General features: G+C 42.3%; 4 protein-coding genes across 6 annotated transcripts; 3 read left to right on the top strand and 1 right to left on the bottom strand.

The window, feature by feature from the left end:
* Positions 1–478: 478 nt before the first annotated feature.
* On the top strand, positions 479–17,821 carry LOC146692637 (uncharacterized). 2 transcript variants are annotated; one of them, XM_085432789.1, is made up of 4 exons: positions 479–784; positions 14,532–14,949; positions 15,368–15,527; positions 17,617–17,821. In XM_085432789.1, exons 2-4 carry the CDS (start codon positions 14,608–14,610, stop codon positions 17,631–17,633), a joined length of 519 nt encoding a protein of 172 aa, XP_085288915.1. In that variant the 5' UTR covers positions 479–784; positions 14,532–14,607; the 3' UTR covers positions 17,634–17,821. The 2 variants fall into 2 exon arrangements, with proteins under 2 accessions (XP_085288915.1, XP_085288916.1); XM_085432790.1 differs by lacking the exon at positions 479–784 and adding an exon at positions 14,169–14,232.
* LOC146692638 (uncharacterized) lies at positions 1,214–4,008 on the top strand. Its single transcript, XM_085432796.1, has 4 exons — positions 1,214–1,891; positions 2,208–2,215; positions 2,732–2,859; positions 3,142–4,008. Exons 1-4 carry the CDS (start codon positions 1,296–1,298, stop codon positions 3,892–3,894), a joined length of 1,485 nt encoding a protein of 494 aa, XP_085288922.1. The 5' UTR covers positions 1,214–1,295; the 3' UTR covers positions 3,895–4,008.
* LOC146692639 (uncharacterized) lies at positions 4,367–7,099 on the bottom strand. Of its 2 annotated transcripts, XM_085432776.1 has the most exons (5): positions 6,907–7,099; positions 6,481–6,572; positions 5,908–6,102; positions 5,743–5,819; positions 4,367–5,486 (listed from the first exon to the last, which is right to left on the bottom strand). In XM_085432776.1, exons 1-5 carry the CDS (start codon positions 7,055–7,057, stop codon positions 4,511–4,513), a joined length of 1,491 nt encoding a protein of 496 aa, XP_085288902.1. In that variant the 5' UTR covers positions 7,058–7,099; the 3' UTR covers positions 4,367–4,510. The 2 variants fall into 2 exon arrangements, with proteins under 2 accessions (XP_085288902.1, XP_085288903.1); XM_085432777.1 differs by lacking the exon at positions 6,481–6,572 and having other exon boundaries at positions 6,907–6,969.
* A 6,567-nt stretch (positions 17,822–24,388) lies between the features above and the next one.
* On the top strand, positions 24,389–27,254 carry LOC146692640 (uncharacterized). Its single transcript, XM_085432792.1, has 4 exons — positions 24,389–24,603; positions 25,530–25,678; positions 26,392–26,556; positions 26,631–27,254. Exons 2-4 carry the CDS (start codon positions 25,622–25,624, stop codon positions 26,796–26,798), a joined length of 390 nt encoding a protein of 129 aa, XP_085288918.1. The 5' UTR covers positions 24,389–24,603; positions 25,530–25,621; the 3' UTR covers positions 26,799–27,254.
* The last annotated feature ends 528 nt before the right edge of the window (positions 27,255–27,782 follow it).

The raw sequence follows: 27,782 nt of genomic DNA on the forward strand, positions 1-27,782 counted from the left end.
TATCTATATTTTAATGTGAGAATCGATTCTAGAACATAAATTACTGGGATCGGAAGAATCGATATTTCAATATCGATCTGCACACCACTAGAAATTGGACGGTCTAGCCTTCTGATTGGCGTCACCGCTGTCTCGGTGGAGTTTAATAAACTCGACCGTCTGCTCCTTCCCAGTAAACACCAGTATGTGGGCCCCACATGGGCTATGGGGGTTCCAAGTGGGGATGGGCTTACAATGGGCATCCAATCTGGGACCCACCTGGGTTAGCCAAGTAGGACCCACTTGAGCCAGCCCAGATGGGCTAGGTTCTATGGGCACCATATGGGTAACATATGGGAAGTTGCATGAACAGGCAACTGAGTTTAACGATCTTAGTTAAGTATAATTATTAGTCATGTGTAAGTATAAAAATGAATTAAGATGAAATAACTGATAATAAATTATGCCAGAGGCAGCATATGTATATTTAATTAATAACAAAATATACATATAAAATATATTAATATAAGTGAAACACAAAGAACAGATGTGACTTAAAATTGTAAGACGCTTAATAAAATAAAACAAATGGTTTTACATTTGAGTGGGAAAAAAATTTCACTCCATGTAGGAGTGCTTTTCGAAATCTCGCGTTATTTCATGAAATATCACGAGGTTTTCTCAAACTCGTCCCCCCATTCTGGAACATTCTTCATTTCGCGCCCTTGGACAAAGCTGACAGTTAAGCTGGCAATTTTTGGATTAAGTTCATCTTTGAGCTACGGACTTATTTTCTGCACTAACGGTAAGAACTTTTTGACTTAATTTGAATCCCTAAGTATAAATGAAATGTTTACAAAGTTATGATGCTGCAAAGTAATGTATGGCACAAGTGCTGGCGAACTTTTTCCTAGCACTCAGGCAAGGCTAAGCTAGTTTAAATTTTTAGGTAATGTTGGATTTAGCCAATTTTCAGTTTGAAAGCATTTTCTGGTGTCCTGTATACTGCTTAACTAGCACCAAAATTAATTACTGCGTGTACTTAACATCAAGTTGTACTTAAACATTATCTTGGTTTTTCTCTATGATTAGTATTAATAAAGGACTGTATTAGACCAATTTAACAAAGTTCTAGTTTTTTAGGAGGAATATGGGAGGGTATTTTCACTATCAGAGCAACCAAAATTGCTTTGGTGTTGTCTTTATAGACTACTTGCACTAAGGCATGTGACGTATTTCCGTTTCCAAATAGTACCGCTTGTGCGTTTCCGGTACGTTTGCTTATCTATCGGTAGCTATGCTAATGTCGCTTCAGAATGAGTATAAAAAGGAAAGTATTTAAAACAGAACATTTTCAAAAACAGGAGAAGAAATACTCCGAGCATTGCTGTGTCCCACTTTGTTCAGCTTCAGCCAAATTTAACGGCATACTAAGTTTTCATGCCTTTCCGACCCATTCCGACTTGAGAAGACAATGGCTGGTAAATATACGCCGGGATCATTTCACGATTACCTCTCACACCAGGGTCTGCTGCAGACACTTTGCCAGTGATCAACTCATAGAGCCAACAACCCTCGATGGTCGAAGGCGGCTTATTAAAGGTGCCGTACCAACACTTTTTGAGTGGAATGGCTATAAAGTTGAACCACCGCGGCGTAGTGTTTGGGAGAGAATGGAGCGACGCCCTGAACTAGTTCCTCCTGACGATCAAGAAGAGCACAGTCTTACAAGAGATCATGACTACTGCTCAGTCCCTGAGCCATCTGCATTGGACATATCTGCATCAGCTGCAGAAGACCTGTCCGAAGACGTGGAGACTCTGAGGAAGGAAATACAGGAGTTACGTGTCCAGCGAGAATTTGGGTTACAGCGTTTTGCTGGCTCCGACACTGACATCCGATTCTATACCAGGTACATCTAAGTTCTATTCAAGCTAACTGTTTAAAATATACCAAGGTCACCATCAGTTAAATTTCGAAAGTTTTTCCAGTCTTAATGAAAACAAAATAGAAATTTACTTTTTCTCTGCTGATTGTATGTTTTATGTAGATGCTTTAGTATTTAAACAATATCCTAATGCTACAGGTAAAATACAACACCAAATACTCTTAATCAGACTATTTTATACAGCATTCCATTAGCATATTTGTCACAGTTCACATTATTTTTATGTCAGTGTGTAATGTTAATTAATGATTGACATGATGTATGTCTCTCTCGTGAATAGATTTCCAAGCTAAGATAAGATAAGATAAGATAAGATAAGATAAGATAAGATAAGATAAGATAGAACTTTATTAATCCCTCGGGTGGGTTCCTCTGGGAAATTCGACTTCCAAAAAAAGCACAGCAACGACCAAAGTTACAGTTACAGAACTGTTATATATATATATATATATACACACACACACACACACACACACACACACACACACACACACACATATATAAATACAGAGACAAATATAAATAAAATATACAAAGGGGATAAATAGAATAAATAGGAATAAAAAATAAAAATACAAGTGAATTGCACATTTCAAGTATTGAGTCTATTGCACTGTTGACTATTTACAAAAAGTATTGTTCCCCCCTCCTTTGTCCTCCTGTTTCCCCTCCCTCTCCCCTCCAGAGAGGAGTTAAACAGTCTGATGGCGTGTGGGACAAAGGAGTTTTTAAGTCTGTTAGTTCTTGTCTTGGGGAGAAGCAACCTGTCACTGAACAGACTCTTCTGGTTGTTTATGGCCGTGTGCTATGATCATTTGATGGCATTCTGGGTTTTGATTGAGCCTTGCATCTATAAAATGATCCGGGTTTCAAGAGCCAAGTCAGCTGCCAATCGGAACGAAGAAGTGTTGACACCTGCACGCACATCAACAGTAGGTTATGGGTTTGTTGGTAGTTAGAACTAGAGGTGTAATGTTATTGTATTTATGTACAATAACATTACTTTATGTACAGTAGCATACATACACAGGTGTATGTATGCTAGACTCAGTATCCTTTACATACATACACCTGTGCACTACAGCACCTCATTGTTTACCCCATGGTACAGTATGGTATGCCTAACCATTACAAAACATTTAGCCAAGAAAAGAATAATTTTACTAGTTCATAGCTTAAGGAGTAACATTTTCCCTTTTGTTTTCACCTTCCAGAGGCAGCTGCTACAGCCAATTGATGAGTTTTTTCTTTTCCTGGTTTTCCTGTCAGTTGGTTTGAAGGAGAGGGACCTGGCACACCGATTTAACATACACCAGTCCACAGTGAGCCGCATTATTGCAACATGGACAAATTTTCTTGCCACTGCACTGGGGTCTCAGTGCATCTGGCTTACACGTGAAGAAGTGCAAGCTTACCTCCCTGAGGAATTCAAAGATTTCTCAGACACCCAGATGATCCTTGACTGTACAGAGCTGAGGTGTCAGACACCATCCTCACCACTTCTCCAAAGTGAAATGTACTCTTCGTACAAATCCCACTGTACGATGAAAGCCCTGGTTGGCATAGCTCCACATGGTCCAGTGACATTCATCTCTAATCTGTATGCTGGTTCGGTTAGTGACAAGGAACTATTCAAACAATCAGGCATTGCTGAGAAGTTGACTGAAGACATGGCAGTGATGGTAGATAAGGGCTTCCTAATCACTGATTGTTGTAAATGCAAAGTGTACTGCCCACCTTTTCTATCTAAGCAGAAGCAGATGCCAGCATACCAGGTTAAGGAGACGCAGGCCATAGCCAGACTCAGGGTACATGTGGAGCGAGTCATTAGGAGGATCAAACAGAACAAACTTTTTGATAGCATCATTACCATGTCACATGTTTATAATATCAACCAACTGTTTGCAGTGGCATGTATGCTGTCAAATTACCAGAACACAGCATTAGTTAAAAAATGGGTTAAGTGAGACAAGATGGATTTTTCCCAAGACACCAGTGCCAGTACAAGTAACTTATGGAAAATGACCTGCAGCTGAGGCCACTACAGTTGAATTTCTTCCTTCTCAGCTGACAATACTTGATTACAGAAGTGGTACTTGAGTGCCGATAGTTGAGTTTCAGTTATTGATAATTCAAATTCATTGCAAATGTTTAATGTTAATAATACTGTTTAATTATACTACTATTATTACTATTCAGATTCAACAAAACTATTTATCAAAATTATAAAGTAAATCACTAAATCGTTTTAAAACCATAAGTGACATTGAACTTTTGTAACATCAAAAATACCATTTGTCATTTTCTACAGTTCAGTTGTGTTATTGTCTAAATGTATATCAGTATGCTAGGCATGGAGTTTTAAATACTTACCATGTAAATAAGTTCTGCACAAATTCAATGTTTTAATGTGTGTTTTTAAAAATTAAATTGATGCCATTGCTTAAATAACAGTTTATTGATGTCACATAAAAGTAACATGTAACAACAAAAGAATTCATGAAATATATTGAAAATAAAACATCAGTTATTTTGTTCCAGCCAGCCTGAAGGATCTGTTTTTCTTTTTGCTGTTTTCACTGTTCATTTTTTCAAACACGGGTATCTTGGCATATATATGTAAAAAAAGAAATAGTCTGCCTTTTCTCTGATTGCATTGTGCACATCTATATCCATGTATATTCTTTGCACTAGGTAGTCCTCTTGTGCCCACACAACAAAGTCACACCACTGCATCCCACTGATGAGCAGTTGTCCTTGCACTTGCCAGTAATATGCGTGGCTCTTTTTTAGTTTAGGGGTACCACATTCCATCTGCACATATTTGCAGTCAATAAAGTTTTGTACATTGGGACATTTGAATTCGACGAAGCCAAACTGGGGGTATTCATTGGGGTCAAAAACAACACCATCAGGAGATGCAGCAAGCCAGGGGGCAATGGGGTGAATGACCAGACCACAGGGTGAGTAGTTAACATTCATTAGCCTACTATACTCTGCTGCTATTGCAGGCTCCATCTCAGTTCCTCTCCTCATGTCTGCTGTCTGCCTTGTTCCCTTCAATATACGCTCTGCTAGTGACTCGGCCGAGCTCTGGCCTCTGACGTGACACACCTCCCGAAACCTAGAGGCAGTCACTCTGGGCCTGCGGAGCTGATGCCACTCAGACGAAGAGCTTTGCTCACGTGTAGCTTCCTCTATTTTGTGAGCCATTTCCAGAGTTACAGACAAGCTTTTCAGATGCAGAAGCTCTTCTTCTGAGCACACAAACACACAATCTGATGGCAAGATGTCATACCCCTCCAGAGGCAAGTGCGGTGTTGGTGGTGCATCGCGGTGTAGTGTGATGTACCGGGTTGTCAAAACCGGCTGCTGATATGACAGAACACTGCCCTCCTGCACCAGCCCAAAGGCACTTTCCACAAGGGGCTTGTCAGGTCTCATGTTCATTGTGGTCACAAGTGGCCTGTCCTCAATATTAAATTTTGCATATGCCTCCGTTATTCTGAACAAGCAGGGATCTGGTAACGGACCCACCATGCCTCTGTAGAAGCCACTCCTAAAGAAAACATCAATGACAATAATGTAAGGGAGAAGGTTATTATACTGAACAACAACTAAACTAAAAACTAAAAGGTGTAAAACAGTGGTGCATAAGTTAGAGACTGGGATGTATATGTACATGACTGAGTTAGCCGTCTTCAGAAAGTGTAATGTTGTATGTAAATTAATACCTATTCTGACACATGTATGTATGAAAAAAATAGCAACATACATTTGTAACACATGAAACCAAATTTTACAAATGTAATTACCGTACTCCAGTCTGGGCCATCCTATTTGGTACTGGCTTAGTGAGGATCATGGAGTTGATGGGTCCTGGCCTCACACCCTAACAGAAGACACATTTACTATGGATGGTGTTGCTGTTCATATGTAAACATGGACTAATTCAAAAACTTTAACCTCATTTAAATTACCACTGTCCGTGGCTTGTGCCATTGCTGTTCAGATTCCGTGCAGCTATGCACAGGGGGGACAACCGGCACTCTGAGTTGTGAGTAGTGTGCTGTTTGGAAGAGCAATGCCACTGTGTGATTGCACATAACAGCGCCTGCCACACAGGAGCACTGGCTATGTGTCAGTATCACCGGCGATGAATCCAGAAGCTTAATCTAAGAAGAAAGAACGAAAATTAAAAATGTAACATCTTCATGGAAGAGCCGAACAGGAACATAGTTCAGTGTTATGGTTACGTACCCTCCTGAATGCTTAGTGTTTCCTTCTCTCCCTATTAAAACAACTTAACCATGCTTGATAACTGTAATAACTTAGATTGTGTATATTTGCAGTATTAACTTGTTGTCAAATGTTTCTGATCACCCAAACACACGTTGATTTAACTATCTGACTAGTCAAATTAGGAGTGATAAAGCAGGGAGACAAGGAAAACATTCAAGTTGATGGGCCTTTAGGAATGAACTTAACTAATGCTTAAATGAACTGAACCCCACAGAACGGGGATTAACAACTTTACACAGCTTCCTGCCTACACTTAGTCTGTGTGGTGCCTCACTCTTCCTCATCGACCTGTAGCACAGGGCTCTCACACCGACCTCCCCTGACAACCTGTCTTTATTGGACACTGAATAAAGATACAAGTACCATTAGCATTATTTCTGTATTACTCATTTCAGCATGTCTTAAACATATATATTTTACACTTAGCAAGAGTAGCATTAGGTAGTTAACTACCTCCATAGTTAGCCAACTACCTAACGCTAATATAACAGTGTCTAACAACAAAAGTGACATTAGTTAAGAAAACCTCAACTATAGTTTAGGACGACATAAAACACCGTTTAAGAAAACATGTAATGTAGAGAACTGACATCAAATGAAGGACATAGCGGAGTAACGTAGCGTTTGCATTTGACGTTAGCTAGCGTTTCTTTGTCGGTTAATTTACGTTTTCTTACCTTCGTAGTTGTGTATATATGATGCAGCATATAACTTAAATCCTTTATCTAATTTGCTGGCGGGGGTCGTCGTCACTCTGCAAATCCGATGAACATCGGTGATGTTCAATTTTGGGAGCTCTTGTAGGCATCGAGTGTAGAACGTCGCCATGGTTTAACCGCACCGGAAGCACTGGAGCAGGACTACATAGAACGCGGAAGTGTTAGTGCAAGTAGTCCATTAGCTTCATTCCTCACGGCTAAGTGAGGAGGGTAGGCCATGGCCATGAGCAACTAGTCCCCAGCTTTTGCCCCTGTGTCAGGAGCATGCACAGCAGTCAGAGAGGCAGATCAGTGAGCACTCTATTTCTGTAGAAGACATAATCATCATTTTTCTTGCCATTGTTCTCATTTTTCCAGAAAAAGCAAAAAAGAAAATATAGGTATTCTTGATTTGTTTGGGGTTTTTTTTTTATACACACTTTAGTATGCAACTTTATATGTGTAGTTGTTTTAGTGAGAACTTCATCAGAAATACTGTACTGACTCAAGAATCTGCCTCTTACTGTTGTGCAAGCTCTGTACATGAGGGAAACTGATTATTTAAGCAGAACTGGTCGGTCTTGTTAGGGCCACAGTGCCAACTCCTTTTACTATGATTGCTGTGGCCCTCCTTTTTTCCTTTTTGTAATGTATATTTGGCTAGAATCTACACATTTATTTATTTATAAAAAAGAAAAGCAATTGCTCTTTGGATGTGGTCCTAAAGATCTGTGATCTTTAAGTGTTTGTCTGATGCCTTATTTGTGCATGCGCGCTGTTATTTTAATTTGTTTCATTATGGCTTAAATTTGTTTGAATTTTGTGCATGCTCCTTTATCAGCCTTCCTGCATGGACAGCTTGTGTGGTTATTGGCCAGGAGGGTTTGCAATTATCTCAAAACTTGAGATGTTTGTTGTTTTGATTATGACTATGGCTACTTATAAATTGCATAGTCACACTATTACAATAATATGTTATTAATATCTGTATATTGGTTTGATTTTGCTGTTGGACAGTGGAGTGAATAGTAGCAAGGGTTATGTGTGATTTCTTTCTTTCTTTATTTTTACAGACTTTGACATAAGAACAGTGTATATTTCAAAATTCATTTCTATTTAAAATTTGATGCATGCCAGAAATATACTAGTAGGAATCTTTTTTTGAGTTTGTAACAATTAGAATTGTTACTTTATAAAGTGATGTCAGGGTCTTTTATTGTAATACAACAGCTTTTAAGGCTGGTGTAAGCATCACAGCAGATGTCTTTATGCCAAAGTAACTGAGGATAAAACACAGAAAAAAGGAGATTTTCCTAGAGTGGCTTTTTAAATCAGATAGCCTTAGAAATATTCTGCAGTTGAACAAAAACTGAAGAAAACCATGAATCAATATATGAACATTACCTGATGCTGCTGCTGAAGTAAAGCAGAGCAAAGTTACAGAAATTTTTTTTAGAGGTTTTATTAGTGAACAAGGTGAGTTTTTTGCAATTTGGCACAAAAAACAACTGACAACAGCGCTAAGCACAACTGTACACTGATGTATAATAAGCAAGGGAATAATGTGGAAAACATATTTCAGATGGGGAAACTTTTCTTGAAGTATACTACGAGAGAGCTGTGCAAGAAGTATGATGTTTTGTTTTGGTTTTTTTTGTCTTTTTTTCAATCGTGGTGGAAACAAGACAGGAAGAGGGAATTAATGACAGTATTTGTCATGGTCCCTGTGCCCCGCTGGTCAATCCTCTATGGGGCAATATGTTTGTGGTTTGTTTGCTCTCTCGCCCTCTCTCTCTCACTCTCTCTCTCTCTCGCCACGGCGATGCTCACTGCGGGCTCCCGCTGCTGGCCCACACACCTGCTCATCACCACACCGGCCGCTGATCCCAGCTGATTACTGCACTACTTAGATGGCGAGTCTGCACTAGTCTTCGCTGGATCGTTGAGCTATCAGTGTCAGTTAGACTTGTGTTTCTGCTGACCTGTACCTTGAGAATTTCTTATAATTATCCTGCTAACCCGACGTTTTGTGTGTAGATCATTTTTGGAACCCGATGCGGAGAGGAGTGATTGAGGGGGAACGTTTTTGTACAGAAAGTGTGGAACACCCTTCTCCCAACCCTGTTTCCCACGGACCCTGGCGACCCGGACCTGTTTCCCCTGCACGTTGTATATAGCCACTTGGTGTATGTGTTCACTGTAAATAAACGCACTGTCCTTCGCTTAAAGGAAAACCCTGGCCTGCGCCTGAGTCTCTTTCGGAAACCTTATCAGAACGATCCAGCCATTATGGACTCAGCAGGACAGGACCCCGTGGGCCGGGCTCTGGCCGCCCAGGAAGCCGCGCTGGCCCGCCATGAACAAATGCTCGGGCAGCTACGGCAGGATGTCGCCGCATTGACCCTGGCGGTGGCGCAGTTAATACCGCTGGAGGGAAATGCGCAACCAGGGAATCCCCAGCCACCCAGCCCGGCTCCCCAGGCGGCACCGCCCGCCGTAGCGTCAGGTAGCTCACCGCGGGTCGGTACGCCGACTGACGGACCTTTACCCACACTGGAACCATTCTCGGGTGAGTCTGACAAATGTGCCGGATTTTTGGCTCAGGTGTCTCTGACGTTTCGCGAGCTGCAGCGTTTTCATAGCAACGATGGGGCGAAGATCACTTATTTAGTTCAACTTCTGAGGGGCCGTGCACTAAAGTGGGCCCAGGTTGTGTTAAACTCTGATCCTGTCATCACCTACGCTGACTTTCTCTCCAAATTTAAGAGTGTGTTTAACCCAGGCACCGGGGCAGAGGCCGCTGCTCTCCGTCTCCTCAACTTCAAACAAGGTAGGAGAAGCATGTCTGAATACTCTATCGACTTCTGGATTCTGGCAGAAGAGGCAGGGTGGAATCAGGAGGCGCTACGGAGCACGTTGCTGAACAATATCAGAGAAGAATTAAGGGACGAGCTAATCATGCGTGATCTCCCTGCCTCCTTTAATGAGCTAATGTCCCTGTGCATTAAGGTGGATGAGCGGCTACGGGCTCGCCGGTCGCAGCGGAACTACAACTTCCATGAGGCTGGGGGAGTCTCTGGCACCGGCGCCATGGCGGATGCCGGCCCCTCCCGGACTCACGAGAGCGGGGATGGAGAGGAACCCATGCAGCTGGGCGGCTCCCATCTCACCGCGGCGGAGCGTCAGCGCAGGATTACGGCCGGTGAGTGCCTCTATTGTGGTCACAGGGGACATGTTGTGGCTACCTGCCCTTCGCGGGCAAAAGGGCGCGCCCGCCAGTGATGGTAGGAGTACTGGTGGGCGAGCTGAGCCAGGAAGAAGCTCCTCCCCGTTTAACACTACCGGCCACGCTTTCCATTCACTCTAAGAGCCGCTCCCTATCGGTGTTGATCGACTCTGGGGCGGAACAAAACTTTATTGACTGTCAGTTAGCCCGGCAACTTGGGTTACTATTGGAACCCCTGCCTCATGCCTTACGTGTTACGGCGTTGTCAGGTCAACGCCTTCCAGACATCACTCTGGTGACGGAGCCTGTCGAGCTCACCCTCTCTGGCAATCATTCTGAAGAAATCTGTTTTTTGGTGTTTAAAGCAACTCGCACTCCACTAGTTCTCGGCCATCCTTCGCTACAGCAGCACAACCCTCACATAGATTGGCTAAAGGGGCGTGTCACTGGGTGGGGGGAGGACTGCCACATGACCTGCCTTAAAGCTGCCTCGCCTCCAAGCACTGAAACGCCCTCTCCTGGGGAATTGAAATCAGCTGATTTAACTAATGTGCCCTCTGTTTATCACGACCTAGCTGAGGTGTTTCAAAAGGCCCGCGCCCAGTCACTTCCTCCGCATAGGCCCTATGACTGTGCTATCGAACTGCTCCCGGGAGCTCCTTTACCCACCAGTCGGCTATATAGCATCTCACTTCCAGAACGAGACGCTATGGACAAGTACATCACGGAATCCCTGGCTGCCGGCCTCATTCGGGCCTCCACCTCTCCAGTCGCGGCAGGCTTCTTCTTTGTCGAAAAGAAGGATAAAACCCTCCGGCCATGCATCGACTATCGCGGATTAAACAACATCACAGTAAAAAATAAATACCCTCTGCCGCTCCTCAGTTCGGCCTTCGAGCTCCTCCAGGGGGCTACTGTTTTCACCAAACTGGATTTGCGAAACGCATACCATCTGGTTCGCATCCGTGAGGGCGATGAGTGGAAGACCGCCTTCAACACCCACCTCGGCCACTTCGAGTACCTTGTCATGCCCTTTGGTCTCACTAACGCCCCTGCGGTGTTCCAAGCCCTGGTGAATGACGTGCTCAGAGACTTCATTAACCGTTTTGTTTTTGTCTATCTAGATGACATCCTGATCTTTTCCAGAAACCAATCCGAGCACGAGACCCATGTCAGACAGGTCCTGCAACGACTCCTCGAAAACCGATTGTTCGTCAAAGGAGAAAAGTGTGAGTTCCACATCTCCACCGTCGCATTCCTGGGGTACATAATCGACCAAGGAAATCTCCGCCCGGACCCTGTGAAGGTAAAAGCCGTTGTTGAGTGGCCGGAACCTCCTAATAGGCACCAACTGCAACGTTTCCTTGGGTTTGCCAACTTTTACCGGCGGTTCATTCGGGACTTCAGCCGAGTTGCCTTGCCGCTGACCCAGCTAACCTCTCCCAAGCTTCCTTTTCAGTTGAACAAAGAAGCTCAGGTAGCTTTCCAAGAACTGAAGAAACGATTCGCCTCAGCCCCCATCCTGATCCAACCCGACCTCATGCAGCCATTTGTGGTCGAGGTCGACGCGTCCGACTCAGGGGTTGGAGCGGTTCTGTCGCAACGAAAGGACGGTAAGCTCCACCCTTGTGCCTTCTTCTCCCGCCGTCTGTCCCCTGCAGAGAGAAACTATGATGTCGGGGATCGGGAACTGCTGGCGATAAAACTAGCCCTGGAGGAGTGGCGGCACTGGTTGGAGGCACGGCTCAGCCTTTCCTCGTCTGGACAGACCACAAGAACCTGGCATACCTGCAATCAGCTAAGAGGCTCAACGCCCGACAGGCCAGGTGGGCCCTGTTTTTCACCCGTTTCCACTTCTCCATCTCTTACAGACCCGGTTCCCAGAATGTCAAACCCGACGCCCTGTCCCGTCAGTTCTCAGTCTCGGAGGACGCCACTGAGCCCGCTCCCGTTCTCCCCGCCACCTGTGTCGTGGGCACCATCTCCTGGGGGATCGAAGCAGCCATTCGGGAGGCTCAGGTGTCGGAACCGGATCCGGGAGGTGGGCCAGCCCAACGGCTCTACGTCCCTCAATCAGTACGTTCTCAAGTACTTCAATGGGCCCACACTGCCCGCTTTACGTGCCACCCAGGGGTCCACCGCACTATCAACTTCCTCCAGCGCTGCTTCTGGTGGCCTTCTCTGACTAAGGACGCTCGGGAGTACGTCTCCGCCTGCGCGACCTGTGCCCTCCTTCCAGGCCCCCTCCGCCCGCCCGGCTTGTGGACGGCTTGCCCGCCTATTCCATCACGCGGATTATGGACTCTCGCCGCCGCGGGCGTGGCTTCCAGTACCTTGTGGACTGGGAGGGCTATGGCATTGAGGAGCGGTCCTGGGTTCCGCGGGCCGCTGTCCTGGACGAGCGTATGCTGCGGGCCTTCCATCTGTCTCATCCTGGTAAGCCTGGTGGGTCGCCGGGGGGCTCCCGTTGAGGGGGGGGTACTGTCATGGTCCCTGTGCCCCGCTGGTCAATCCTCTATGGGGCAATATGTTTGTGGTTTGTTTGCTCTCTCGCCCTCTCGCTCACTCTCTCTCTCTCTCGCCACGGCGATGCTCACTGCGGGCTCCCGCTGCTGGCCCACACACCTGCTCATCACCACACCGGCCGCTGATCCCAGCTGATTACTGCACTACTTAGATGGCGAGTCTGCACTAGTCTTCGCTGGATCGTTGAGCTATCAGTGTCAGTTAGACTTGTGTTTCTGCTAACCTGTACCTTGAGAATTTCTTATAATTATCCTGCTAACCAGACGTTTTGTGTGTAGATCATTTTTGGAACCCGATGCGGAGAGGAGTGATTGAGGGGGAACGTTTTTGTACAGAAAGTGTGGAACACCCTTCTCCCAACCCTGTTTCCCACGGACCCTGGCGACCCGGACCCGTTTCCCCTGCACGTTGTATATAGCCACTTGGTGTATGTGTTCACTGTAAATAAACGCACTGTCCTTCGCTTAAAGGAAAACCCTGGCCTGCGCCTGAGTCTCTTTCGGAAACCTTATCAGTATTTATCAAATGTGAAGCGTAGTTTGGATCTTCTTTTGCTGCTGGTTCAGTTAATTTTGAATTTTGATTGGAGAGTGATGAAACCTGGAGCTTCAGAATCTGTGAGCTGTCTTTCAGAAAGCAATGGAGCAATCTCAGAGGACAAAGAGCTCAGAAAGTTGTTGAACATTTTAGTTTCGTTTCACAGTAAAATGAGTCAGAGCATCATCAGGACTTAATATTGTACTCTGATTCTTTTGAGAATAAAACACTTGAGGAAGAGCACTACGATTGCGATGAACATGCTAAAGATTATGTTATCATGAAATTTCTGTTGACTAAAGGACTGATGAAACTTTGTGCTATGGCCAGCAAAGAGCACCAGGTTGGGGTGTCACTTTGAACGAGCTGGGTGTGGGATATGGGGGTAATGCGCAAGCTTATTTATCTTTGGTTAAAAAGTCCCCGAAAATGCAGACAGTCTATGCAAATTCTAACTGATTTCAGCATTCATGGTTTCTGTCAGGCAATATCTTCCTTAAAGTTTTGCAAGGAAACCAAGGTCTCTCATTGAAATTAGCACGTAGAAAGCAACTGAATTGAGACAAGTTTTGCTTTACACAAGCCCAGTTCTACTGAATAATATACCAAGCCAAATGTATAGATACTTTATACTGTTATCTGTATCTACAAGAATTCATCTAAGTCCTGATTTGTATATTGATAACTGACTGTGATTATGCAGAGGATGTTTTGAAGCAGTTTGTGAAAGATTTTGCTTTGATTTATGGTCTTGACTTTGTTGGTTATAATATACATTCTTTAATACACCTAGCTCAAGATGTACGGAAGTTTGGCCCTTTAGACAGCATTTCCTGCTTCCCATTAGAAACCTTCCTTGGTGGAATTTATTTGGATTCTGGAAGCAGATTGGGAAAGGGAAGCGGAAAAGGAGGTAATTGTGTTGAAAACACCTTAAAAGCAAAAATTAGAAACCTTCCTTGGTGGAATTTATTTGGATTCTGGAAGCAGATTGGGAAAGGGAAGCGGAAAAGGAGGTAATTGTGTTGAAAACACCTTAAAAGCAAAAATTTATTGAGATTATAAGAAAAAAAAAACCTGACAGTTTCTTTAGCAGACACTTGCCTTGCTGCTCATCAGGTTCAGATATGATTTCAAAATAGCGCTTTATAATTTGTTGACTTTTAAAAATCTGTTTTAGACTTTTTTTTGATGCCATTATATACATTAATGTTTTTAGTTTGTAGGACTAACCAGTACCCTAAATTATGTGTTTGGATTATTATTTATTTGTGTGTGTATGTTTGTTGTATTTTGTTTGTTTGTTTGTTTTAAGGCCAGTGATCCCGTCGAGCTCTGATGAGGATTGGGACAACACTGCGGAACAGCCAGAGACCTCACCACCATCAGCAATGGAGAATAGACATTCAAGTGAAACTCACTTCCTGAACATCACTCATCCATTTGTTCAGCCGCTACAACCCTCAACTCCTTCACCTGTGGTTTCACAACCAGTTCCAAGACAACTTCTACAAGCCACCAATACGAGCATGTTTGTACGTGTTCTAACCCTCCTGGAAGACATTAAGGACACTCAGAGGGTCCACAGTCGAATGCTACAGTCTCTCCTTACACAACGTGATGGACCAGTTGCTGCAGTATTACCCGAGGGTGCTGTATTTCCCATCCGGACAGTAGCAGATGTGGCAGCACTGGAGCAAAAACTGGCAGACCCTGTCTTCCTAAAAGAAGTGGTAAATAATAATGATGTAATAACAATATTCAATGATTAATGCCTCAATCAGTCTGTGTTTCATGCTAGCAGTTATGATCAAGGAAAGTTGCTGTTTGTTCGAACATGGTCAGTGCAATGAAGGAGTGGAAGGAGAGCTGAACAAAAGTTGCTATTTTTGTTAATAAAATAACTTCTCCAAACATTACCTAGTTATAAGTTGTGCCATGCCAAACCCAAAACTTAAGAAATTACTTTTGGTGAATCATTTAGCTCTTTGCATTCACATCAGACAGTGTTTGACTTTGACACCTAACTCTTTCTCAGTCAATTAGCATCAATATTATAGAGCCTAATTACTGTGTAGCTGTGCTTGCTTTCTTTTAGGTGTGACTGATGGTACTACTGTCAGTAAAATTATTGTCCTTGCGTGTCCTAAGGTTGCTGTTGTGGCAGAGATCAGAGGGAGCACTGTTGATGAAGCCACAAGAAGAATGATGGCCTTCATTATGGACAATGCTCTTTCCAGGCAATATAACTTCGTTGGGTGCCATGCAAAGCGGGAATTTCGAGGGCTTAAAGTTTTTGAAGTGCTATATGGTAAGTTCATTAGTTGTAAGATATTTTGTTGATGTTTGAATAACGGATGCTCACTACAGCTGCAGTCATTCAGAAACAACTTTTCTCTCCACCATTGTGAGCGGCTAGCTTCGCAATAACAGAAGTTTGACTTGATTGACGCGGGAATGTTCCCAGTTAGCCTAGCGGTCAGCAAGGAGGCTTCAGCGGTGCATTATGGGATCTGTAGTTTGTATATTATTAGCGCCTCATATCGCCGGGCCATGCATAACAATAATAGTACATCTATATAAAATGATCTTGCGGGCCGGATATAAATGTATGCCGGGCCGGATGTGGCCCGCAGGCCTTGACTTTGACACGTGGTTTAGATAGACTGTACAAATTGTGGAGATGAAACCATCAGCTCATGTTGTTCTGGAGGTTGGTGGCTGCTGGCAGGAATGACCACGTTTCTTTCTGGCTTGTAGCATACTTGAAGAAGTCTCTCACTAAACAGTTTTTTGGTTGCTCACAGAATGTGAATAAGCTCCAGGAACTCCAGAGCCAGCCTCTATTTTTTCCAGTGTAATTAGTAACACACTGATTTATCTGATGGCCCTATTTTTGATTTACATGAAAATAGGGCTGCCACAAACGATTATTTTGATAGTCCACTAGTCACCGATTATTTTTGCGATTATTCGACTAATCAGATCATCATCCATTGGACGTAAAACAACAGCTTATTGCACCAGCAGCATCTGCTCTTATATAACTATCATTAGCTTACAGCTTTAAGTGTTTAAGGTCTGTGCTAACTAAAAATAAAGACAAGATGATAGTTTATTAAATTTTAATGAAATTTGCAGATTGTTTCGGTGAAGTTTAATAAACTCCTTGCTATCTAAAATATAACAGGACACCGGAGTTCTGGAGCATCTCACACTTCTGATAATCAGCTGTCTGCTTGACGTTTATTCAACTGTGTAAAAACTATAACTTTAATCTCAGACAAACTGATTTACTCAGGAACAAATAAAATACTAAAAAAAAAGCCAAACAATAACATTTTAAGTTATCTAAGTGACTCATATATATTTAACCTGAGTAGCGAAAGACAGCGGTGGGTTTGAAAACGATTTGCGGGGAGTCCGGTGTTCTCACGGCGCTAGTGAGCCTAGCCCCCGGCTCGCTAACGAGCTAGTGGGTAACAGATGTCTCCGAAAACGTCGGAGCGCTTTTGAAAATATGTGGTGTCCTGATAAACTGAGCAGATATTTGAGGTTTACACAGCTACATTCTCGCCTGAGAATATGTTAAACGTTTATTTTGTGACCCAGAAAGAATAATAAGAGTAACATTAAAACTAACTAGCTGCCGCCATTGTTGGAAACTGCGCTGGGCCGCGCTATGAATTCTGGGACACAGCTGCTTCTTCTTCTTCTTCTTCGGGGTTTAACGGTAGCTGGCATCCTTGTACATGCAATGCTGCCATCTTCTGTTTCAGTCCGTTATTACACTCTTAAATCCTGCCACTTATTCCTGCGTCTTTTGTGATCTTACAAAGCTTCAAACGACGCGTCGACTATTAAATCAGTCGTCGACGATTTTGATAGTCGACGTAATCGTGACTAGTCGACAAATCGTGGCAGCCCTACATGAAAATTATTGGCGCCCGCCTGGCACACACCTCAAGAAGTGGAATCTGTTTTCTCCTTGGTAGATGTAGCCCTTGTTACATTTTACTATTTTGTTTTGTGTTCATTATGAGGTGCTGTACCATGCAAAAAACTGGTTAACCACTTGCCTGTTCTAAGCTCTGTGCCAATCACTGAGACAGCCCACAACACCAGTTATCATTGTAACTATGTAGACATCTTTTAAACATTTGTCTTAAATGTTTTAAGGTAAAATGTTTCACATTAATTTAATTTTTGAGTGCCTACTTGGTAAATCATTTTGTAAATAGCTTTTCTGTTTCCATGAATACTCATGGTCTTCAAAGAGTTCAATGTAGGAGGTCAAACAACTTGAACAGCACAACCTCCAAAACAACTTCAGTACTATCGCAAATCTGATTTTGTTTGTGAAAATGCACTAATTTTTTATTTTTTTTTATTTCTTTCAGGACCAATGGATTGGTGAATGAGTGAGAAGCTGTGGTTTGCTGCATTTGTTTTTCCTTTAAACTGTATAACATTTATTTGTTATTGTTTTGTGTATACTGTGGACATTTTTGTCAACTTGTTCTCCAAACAAAAAATGTATTATATAAAAAAGCATACTGTTTTAAAATTTCATAGTAATCAGTATTAATAAAAAAGATAAACTGGCTTTGTTGTACAGGTGATTTAAATTATAGCTTACTTACATTATCCAAAATTCCATCTGGGCAAACACACTTGGGGCCACCATGGAAACTGACGACAAAAATAGCTGGGTCTCAGGTTGGTAACCCAAGTGGGCCCCAAGTATCAGACCTGCTTCTATCCATCTGGGCCCCATACTCATTTATTGTCTGGGGCTGATTTGGGACCCATCATTAACCCATCTGGGAAAACACATTTGGGGCCATCATGGAAACTGAGGACAAAAGTAGCTGGGTGCCAGGTGGGTAACCCAAGTGGGCCCCAACCATCAGACCCGCTTCTACCCATCTGGGCCCCATACTCATTTGTTGGCTGGGCCTGATTTGGGGCCCATCCGGGTCCCATCAATAATCCATCTGGGCAAACACATTTGGGGCCACCATGGAAACTGAGGACAAAATTAGCTGGGTCCTAGGTGGGTAACCCAAGTGGGCCCCAAATATCAGATCTGCTTTTACCCATCTGGGCCCCACATATTTTTTTTGACTGGGCCTGATTTGGGGCTTATCTGGGACCCAGCATAAACCCATCTAGGAAAACACATTTGGGGCCACCATGGAAACTGAGGACAAAATTAGCTGGACCCCAGTTGGGTTTCCCAAGTGGGCCCCAAATATTAGCCCTGCTGCTCCCTATTTGGGCCCCACATATGTGTGTTGACTGGGTTGCTATCTTAAATATAACAGGACACTGGCGTAAATTCTCAACCGTCTCACATTTCTGTTTAATCAGTTTTCTGTTTGACGTTTATTCAGCGGTGAAAAAACCAAGGAGGAATCCACCCGGGGGATTAATAAAGTTTTATTTTATTTAATTTAATCTAATAACTTTAATCTCAGCCAAACCGGTTTACTCACGAACAAATAAAACACTGAAAAAAGACAAACAATAACATTTTTAGGTTGTCTAAGTGACTTATATATTCGTTCAACACCTGGGGGACCAATATAAACAATATTGGTCCCCCAGGACACACACGTCCTTCAAATTCGGGGAAAAGGAGGACGCATTTGTCGGCTGCATTCGGAGGAGTCTACAAATTTGGACAGCCTTCGGCGCGTCGCTGTGACGTAATCGGTCTGCAAATGCGGCCTCAGGAGGATGCAGCCCATGAATTTGGACACGACAAGCGTTAATTGGAACACAGCCTATGAATTTGGACAGCCTTTGGCTGCAGACAGAGGAGAGCTTTGACCAGGTACCAAAGCAAATCATTCGTACTGTACAAATAATGTAAATATGACGGTGTATCACAAAAGATTTATATCAAACGGATCACTTGGCCCATATTACGTTACTTGCTCTTCGAGTGAATCAACAAATGGCAAAATGAAAAGCCGAACAACAACAATGCTGTCTTTTTTAGAGAGTCTTAGCTTACATGTGTTTTTATTTCATATTTCCAGTTGTTACCCTCCGCGGCTGAATAAAGCACTTTAAATTGGTTTCAGTTATGTACTGATGAACACAACAATAAGGGGCTTCTTTCAAAGAAAAATCTCAGGTAGATGTTATTTTATATATTGTGGAGGTAAGCATCAACGACACAGAGCTCTCAGTTCTCACTCCTTCTTTATTCCTCTCCAACATCAACTGCACATATCGCGCCACAAAACACAGGAACACACTTCGTTAATACTGGGTGTGAGTGGAGCCCTCTAGTGGTCCACCATACATGCCCCCACCGAACACCCAGCAGAACTAGTCCAGGACCCGGGGCTTAAGCAAACGGCCGGAACGGCTGAACCGGGGGGGTGGGGAACTGACAGAGGGCAACCCATCATATGGTGGACGCAGCGGAGTCCTATGGGCATCGTGCCTGGTATCGAAACACGGGGGGGGCTCTCAGGTAAGAATTCCCTTGGGACCCGGAGGGGTTGGCCGAGGACCAGTTCAGCTGGGGAAACCCTGAGGTCTTCTTTAACCGCAATTCCACCAAAACCCACAGAAGACGGTCAACCCAGTCGCCATCTGTTAAGGAAGCCCGGAGTGACCTTAAGTGACCGGTGAAACCGCTCGCGCATCCCGTTAGCTTGCGGGTGGTATGCTGGACCTTGACCCCCAGGCCGTCAGCCATAGCAGACCAAAGCTCAGAAACAAACTGGGGCCCCCTGTCCGAGGTAACACTGGGTGTGAGTGGAGCCCTCTAGTGGTCCACCACAATATTATGCTTTGTATGTTGTTCAGTATTTTTCTATGCAAAACAAGAGGAATTTCAATAAACAGCAGTATATTCACAGTTGAAACCAGATATTTACATACACTTTAGGGAAAAAACATAAAAACTTTTTTTCTGTTAAACATCAATTTAGAGTAAACCTGTTTGTTTTAGATAAATAAATATTGAAAGATCTTTTGAATTAGTTAAATGTCAGAATAAAGAGAGAGAGAGCTGTCTCTTTTTTATCACTTTTTAGTTTATTGTTAATTAATAAGATAACTCCAGACGATTCCATTCTGAGCTTCTGATAGGTTAGTAGAGTCCATGGGAGTAAATTGGTGACACACCTGTGGATGCATATAAGGCACACCCAAAACACAGAGCCTGTTTCTTTGTCATGGGAAAATCAAGAGATATCAACCAAAACACCAGGAAAAGAATTGTGGACCTCCATAAGTGTGGCTCAATTTTGAATACAATTTGGGTGCCATTTGCAATTAAGAAATACATACAATTTCTCTCTTTACTTTTAAATTTAACAAATATGTTTTTTTATATTTATCAATCTAAAAAAATAAACATTTAGTCCGATTTGATGTTTTACAATTAAAAAAGTGTTTGTGTTTTTATCTGAAGAGTATGTAAATATTAGGGGTGCAACAATACACAAAATTCACGGTTCGGTTCGGTTCGATAATTTGGTCACATGGTTCGATATTTTTTCAATACAAAAAAAAATGTTCATGTCTTTTTAATTTATCATTTATTAAAATTATAAATATATATTTTAACTCAAAAGTACAGTTTTTAAATTTAATGTTGCTGAAACAACAAAATAAAAATCTTTCTGATCTTTGGAAAATCACTCATCTTTGGAAAAGAGAGTTTATTTCAGAGAAATAGCTCTTTCCAAAATAAAAGCTATACTATACGCTTCTTCTGGGCTATATTCTCAGCAGCATATTAAACATATCAGGTCCCCATAAGCAGACTAATGTGCTAACGGCTGTCTAAATGACTCGGGTAAAGTTTGTAGCATGCTTGCTTGTTGTTTTTGTCTGCTTCCACTTGTCTTTGCGCTAGGATGATGTCGGCGTAAATGTGCTGTCATATTCGTTGTGTTCCCACTAGTGCTGTCAGCGTTAATCTCATTAAAATGACAAATCTCCGTTAACAAGTTACCGAGGATCGCCCCGTGCATGGGGCTGGACGGCATCAATGCGTTAACAAGCTAACTGCGCTAACGCACTAGTTCCCACAAATTGACCGTTGCGTGGCACATCCGACATACTGTTTTACTTTTGTCCATGACAAACTTTTTTTTTTTTTTGTGTCCATGACGCACTTACTATCGGGGTCATGCTTCACATGAAAACCAAGATAGTTCCAAATGCCTGACCTGAATGAGGGTGGGGGAGATTCAGTTTCGGGTAGCGTTGAGGGAGTTGCCATGTTGCAATGAGCTTAGCTTCTGTCTTGCTAGCTTGCGCTGCACTCAGTGGATCTACACTCGACAGTGCAGCCTAGGCGGAGTACTCGAACGCAGATCCACTGAGCGATCAACACAGACAGCATCGTCAGAAGAAAAGTTGACAAAACAAATAAAAAATGTTGTATTGTTCAATACATATGCGTACCAAACCGAAAGCACTGTATCGAACGGTTCAATATCGATACGAGTATCGTTGCACCCCTAGTAAATATCCGGTTTCAACTGTATATTTGATGATGTTGGTGTTTGGCTTGATTGTCAGCACAAAGAGGGAGAGAGAGGAACAGAGAGGGAGATGGAGAGGAGAATGAGGACAGAACAGAGATGGAACAAGAGCCAGGTGAGACAGACCTTTTACTCAAAAGGTTGTTTGCCAAAACTCATCAGAACATGTATTTAGTACCTTTCTGAATCTAAATAGTGTACTTTGGTAGAATTAAAAAATAAGTGTAGTGCAGGTCTATAATGATTTTTAGTGCTACTATCATCTAGTTTTGATTCTGGTTCTGTCTTGGTTAAGTCCTAAGTAGTCCTGATTTTGAACTGTTGTAGTCCTGTTTTACTTCCAGATCAGTTCTGGGTTCTGGTTGAATTGGGGTTTAGTCCTCGTGTTTTGATACAGCCCCGATTTTGTTCTGTCTTGCTGCTTAATTAAAAAACTAGTTTAAGGTGTCCTGCATATGTGATATATATATTTTTCCTATATGAGGTCATTCTTTTTTGAACAAAACTCAAAACACAGCCTAATAAATCTTTCAGTCAGCCCCAACCCCCACATGCATACTACCCTTTAGGGCTAAGCCCCTGGTGTATAAAATGTCTGGCTCTGCCTCTGGAGTCAACAGTATCCATGACACACAACGTAATGTTCTATAATGTGTCATGCGCAAAAGCGTCAGCTCTAAGAGCCGTGCTTAGAGAGTGCTTTGTAGTGAATCAGAGTCGACTCCCATTGAGCGAGAGCCGGCTCCTCACTTAATTTCCTTTCGCTGTTCAGCTCTCACACAGTGGCTCAGCTATGCTCCAATCCCTCCATATTGTGGCTAATCACATGCGAGGATATAGGATAATATCATTATGTGAAAAACAGAGAGGGTGAGAGATGCGACAGTCGAGTGGAGCGTGCGTCTGTCCTCTCAGTAAGTGAGTGAGACAGTAGACAGCAGTGAGGAGGGATGTGCGAGTGCTTCGCAAAAACACATATATATGGCTGACACCCGTAAACGAAGCAGCATCTGACTGCAGTTTAAAGACTTTTTTGTCTCAGTCTTGGTGTTGGTTTTGGTCTCGCCTGGACTTGGTCTTGGTCTTGTCTTGGTCTCGATACCCTCTGGTCTTGGTATTGTCTTGGTCTCAGTTTAGGCAGTCTTGACTACAAGTCTAGTAAATATGCTTCCTGTTTCTGTGACTGCTGCTGTTCAGCTTGGCGGGTTTAGAGTAGGAAGTATGACGTGAGTGTCTCAAGTTTCTCAGGAAGCAAGCTGGCACAGCTGTAAGCAGGTGTTTTTATGACACTCCAATCAGCAGCAGGTGACTGACTCGTCATCAGCGTGGTTCCAGCAGATCTAACCAGGTGTGCCCAACCTCTGACTTTATCCCACACTCAGAAAAATTATGGTTCTTAAATGGTTCTTCAGATGGCTTCATGGTTCTTTAAAGAACCATCATACGTCAAAGAACCTTTTTATTTTGTGGATGGTTCTTCAGCTATTACAAATGGTTCTTTAAAGAACAAAAGGTTCTTCATCCTTAGCAATCTAAGTTTGATGGTGTAAATGGCATAAATATTTATTCACTATAATGAGGCTGTGAATTATACTGTGTGTTTTCTTTGTGTGCATGTGTGTGCGAAGGGGGAGGGCGGGTTACCTGGCAATTACCCTTTAAGAGAAGATGGTAGGAAACTGAATATTCAAATAAAAGTTAGAAATATTTGCTTAAAAATATACTGGTGGCAGGGGTGGGGGCCAAAGCCTAAAGACCCTAACCCCCCCCCCACACACACACACACACACACCCCTAACCCCACAAACACATTATGAATATGGTGAGTTAACAAACAGTAGACACAATACACACATTCAAGTGTACTTTAGTTTTAAATTTTAATAAAGCATTACTATTTTCTACTCCAAGGCATTACTTTTGAGATTATTATATATTTTTGAAAATACAGCATAATGATAATACTAGTTATTGTAAACTTTACAAACCACCCAGCAGTATGTAAAGTCAAATTATAAGATACAAGTAAATAACAATTGCAGAACAGAATGTCAGTGTAATGAACACACACTTCGTTTTGACAAAGCACAGCTTAGGTAAATGATCTGAGTAGTTGTTCATCACTGAGCAAACCAACAGACTTAATAAACTAATCCGTAAGGCCAGCAATGTTGTGGGGATGGAGCTGGACTCCCTCAAGGTGGTGTCGGAGAGGCGGATGCTGTCCAAGATAAAGACAATGTTGGATAACACCTCCCACCCACTCCATGACATGCTGGTCAGTCACAGGAGCACGTTCAGTGAGAGACTGAGATTACCGAAAAGCACCACTGAACGACACAGGAAATCATTCCTGCCTGTGGCCATCTCCCTGTACAACGCATCCACTTAACACACTGGTTACTGCTACAACTACACATGTTTCTTTTCCAACTATTTATTTATGAGTGACTTATGTATGTATGTATGTATGTATATATATGTATATATTGTACTATTCTTAGTTAGTGTATTGTCTGTCTTGTCTTAATGTTGGTTTAAAATGGAGCACTGTAACAAAAAATAATTTCCCCCAGGGATCAATAAAGTATTCTGATTCTGATTCTGATTCTGAATTTGTTAATATGTGTTTCGAGCCAAATAAATGACAGGGAGAGAGAGAGTGACGTCAGAACACGTCATACTATAACCTCCCGGGAGCGGACGGAGGGGGTCAGTCGTTGGGATGCGCATGCGCAGACAGAGTGTGCGAGCGGCGGGCCTTGACCTTTCGGGGAAAAAAACTCACGGACGGTGACAGCGAAACGGATAACAGTCTTCAGTACCTGCTGGACTTTGAAGCTGTGGATTCTGGGACTGTTAGAAAAGGTAAAACATTTTCATTAAAACCTTATTACTGTTTTGTTTTTGTTACTCGTCATTGTAGCTTGCTGTTAATGTTGTGCTAACAGTAGCGATTAGCTAGATAAGTTAGCCGTTGAGGTCAGCGCAATTTAGTATCCGGTATACAGAAACTGTTTTCCTAACAAAACCACTGTTATAATTAAGTGAAGGTGCTCCCAGCTAATTTGAACCTTTGGCTTCTAAAATATGTGGTTCAATTGCGTGCTGCGTACATAACCTAATGTCAGCTAGACCGAAATTAAAATTTAATATATTGTTAAAGTCACTAAAATGGCGCCTGAAGCCTGTTGTGAGCTCTGTGTCTGCTCTAGAAACTCTGAAATTCTGTAGATCTGAGCCGTACATTAAATACTCACATGAACCTGTACTTTGAATTCTGTATGAGCTGTATAAAATACAGCTATGCATAAGAGTTTTGAATGAATAATTAGATTAGATAACTCTTCATTGTCTAATCGAATTATATAGAAATGAATAAAAATGTGACATGAAGGTGTGTCTTTGACTGTTCCTGCATAACTTAGTTTCGGACTAGTTGACAAGTTATGCTCCGGTCATTTGATGTTTCCAAGATAGATGTTCTTTTGTAATATAGTTAAATTTTTTTGTATATTTCATTTATCCACCATCATACATCATACATACAAGCTAAGAAGAGGTCGTTATACTAACAAAGAGGTATCAACGCTGGGCCAAAGTTCAGCACATGGTTAAAGTTTGTAATCCAGCCAGGGTGTAAATATCACTCAGCAGCCAGAGCTGAAGCAGGTAGCATCAACACATAAATCTACTCTACCCGGCTTAAATCACAAGAGCACCTCTGACCAAAAAGCTGTAGATTTTTCTTGTTTGCACAAATTAATCCAGATTCACATTAACTGTGTTCAGAGCTCCAACAAAATGAGGAAGAGGAGGGGGAGAAACACAATTAGGTTGAATTACAATTGGATGGAAGTTGAGGACAAGGAGAAGGAAGCTTTGGATGAGGAGGAAGAGAAGCAGCAGGAGCATCTTTAGGGATCCCTATGATGTCATTGAGGTTTGTTTCATTAATATGGTCCTCTCACAAAGAACAATGACATGTTTTAGTTCACGTACTTCCTGTATTAAATAGTGATATGCAAAATGTTGTGAAAAACCATGGAGCAGGTACGTATAGTGCATCTGCAGGTAAATGAACATCAAATCTCTAAGACAGACTGAAATCTGTATATTTATCACCCTTATGATAAAACCCATGTCAGCCATTGGTTTATGGACTTTGTATTTTGAAGCCTCAACATTTGCATTATTGCTGTTGCTATGTTGGGACCATATTAGGATGAGGGATCAGAATCTGGAGTCATGCACACTATTATTTCATTTAGTGTGTATCCATAAGATTCGTACAGCAGATCCAAGTTGTGCCTTGAAAACAGGAAAGTCGTCTGCATAGAGGAGAACTGTAATAGCAGGCTTGTACAAAGTGAGGCTTTGTGCTCACATTTGCTGCAAACACTCATTTTACCCTGTTTTGATGCAGATTTCACTTGAAATCAGGCAAGAACTGGACTTATTTTTTACAATGTGTTCTTGTGAATTGATTGTGTATAGCATTTGTTTGATTGATTTGACTTTCTGCAAGACAACAGTCGTCCACTGGCCAAAACAATTTTCCAAATACCTCCACGTGATCTAGCCTGGATTTAGAAAAGAATAGCAAAAAAAATCTGCACCTCCTGCTTCAGATGCAATTTGTGTTTCTGTGTTCAGAGGCAGCGGCGAGAGGGGAGACCTCGGGTCATCCAGCTGGAGAGCCTGACCAGGAGGAGTCGAACATTAACTCAGCTCTTCCAGGGCACCCTGCAGACTCGGCTGTTGGCATCGACGAGGGATGACGTGAACGCCAAACTGGAGTCCATCACAGGTCAACTGCAGGTATGCGAGTCAGACCTGAGGAGGGTTTCACTTTTCTCTCTTCTTTATAATTGACTCTTTTCTCTCTCTTTCAGCTCCTTGTCTCAGAGTGGGAGGGATTTGAAGCACAAAGGGAGGAACTTGTCATTTGGTTGGCTGATATGGATGTCCGCCTGAGTGAGGTTGACCAGCTGACAGGAAACACCAGTGAAAAACTGAAACAACTGCAGGTGTGGGCTTGTTTTGATATGACATATATTTGATATGAAACATACGTCAGAGACATTGTCCTAAACTGGACTAACAAAGGACCATGAGTACAACATGAAAAGTACATTACATAGCGTAAGGCTGAAGTTCATTGATCATTTTAATCATAAACTTGTTGTTGAAATGTTTTTACTGAACATGCAAATATCTGCTGATGAAAATGTGTTGATTTATTGGTCTGTTATGAAGCTATTGCTATTTCTAATGTGTTTTATCACTTTCTGATGTTTTATTAATTAAACAATACATGTATTATTTGTTGTGTTATCTGTAGATATAGTATTTATATATATATATTTATTTATAGTATAGCCAATATATTTATTAATTATTACTGTTTAAAACACTAATATGTGACATGTATTAGTAGTGATGTTGTGCTGAGGGTTAAAATGCCTTTTTGTCTTTTGGTAACTACAAAATGACAATAAACCATTAATATATGTCTATGCTGTGCTCGTATTTATTTTACCCTACTCAAATTCAATTTATGATGCATTTTATTTTGAAAGATTTAAAATGGTTTTTTAAAGAACCACTCAAAAAAGGTTCTTTAAAATGGTTCTTTTAAAGAACCATTTGAAGGACCTTTTTAAAAATGGTTCTTTAAAGAACCATTTTTAAAAAGGTTCTTTGAAAAACCATTAAAGGTGCCCCAAAGAACCATTTCTTGATGGTTCTTTGGGGCACCTTTAATGGTTCTTCAATGAACCACTGAAAGAAATGGTTCTTCAAAGAACCATTGTTTGAAAGGTTCTTTGTGGCACCAAAAAAGGTTCTTCTATGGCATCAGTCTAAAGAACCACTTTTGGTTCCAGTTGGCACCTTTATTTTTCTGAGTGCAGCTGTGACAGGCTCCATGTTGCTCAGAGAAATTGGTTTGTGGGGCAACAATCATGTCAAAGGGTATGTCTGGAAGTAGTCAGGGTGTGGCATTGACACTGAACTCAGCTTTTCACAATATGTGTTTAATTCAT

The sequence above is a fragment of the Copadichromis virginalis genome, linkage group LG15 (genome assembly GCF_057382275.1).
Source record: "Copadichromis virginalis isolate Kocher_CV1m ecotype Utaka linkage group LG15, C_Virginalis_male_GT1.1, whole genome shotgun sequence".
In the NCBI taxonomy this organism is placed as follows: domain Eukaryota; kingdom Metazoa; phylum Chordata; class Actinopteri; order Cichliformes; family Cichlidae; genus Copadichromis; species Copadichromis virginalis.

What these genes read in the sequence shown, in the direction of transcription:
- LOC146692637 (XM_085432789.1), top strand. Translation starts at nt 14,608, where the DNA reads ATGGAGAATAGACATTCAAGTGAAACTCACTTCCTGAACATCACTCAT. An exon ending in CTGTCTTCCTAAAAGAAGTG is followed by an intron (nt 14,950 to 15,367) that starts GTAAATAATAAT and finishes GCGTGTCCTAAG; the next exon opens with GTTGCTGTTGTGGCAGAGAT.
- LOC146692640 (XM_085432792.1), top strand. Translation starts at nt 25,622, where the DNA reads ATGAGGAGGAAGAGAAGCAGCAGGAGCATCTTTAGGGATCCCTATGAT. An exon ending in ATCCCTATGATGTCATTGAG is followed by an intron (nt 25,679 to 26,391) that starts GTTTGTTTCATT and finishes TTCTGTGTTCAG; the next exon opens with AGGCAGCGGCGAGAGGGGAG. An exon ending in CCATCACAGGTCAACTGCAG is followed by an intron (nt 26,557 to 26,630) that starts GTATGCGAGTCA and finishes TCTCTCTTTCAG; the next exon opens with CTCCTTGTCTCAGAGTGGGA.
- LOC146692638 (XM_085432796.1), top strand. Translation starts at nt 1,296, where the DNA reads ATGAGTATAAAAAGGAAAGTATTTAAAACAGAACATTTTCAAAAACAG. An exon ending in CACCTGCACGCACATCAACA is followed by an intron (nt 2,860 to 3,141) that starts GTAGGTTATGGG and finishes TTCACCTTCCAG; the next exon opens with AGGCAGCTGCTACAGCCAAT.
- LOC146692639 (XM_085432776.1), bottom strand. Translation starts at nt 7,057, where the DNA reads ATGGCGACGTTCTACACTCGATGCCTACAAGAGCTCCCAAAATTGAAC. An exon ending in ATATATACACAACTACGAAG is followed by an intron (nt 6,573 to 6,906) that starts GTAAGAAAACGT and finishes ATCTTTATTCAG; the next exon opens with TGTCCAATAAAGACAGGTTG. An exon ending in GGCACAAGCCACGGACAGTG is followed by an intron (nt 5,820 to 5,907) that starts GTAATTTAAATG and finishes GTCTTCTGTTAG; the next exon opens with GGTGTGAGGCCAGGACCCAT.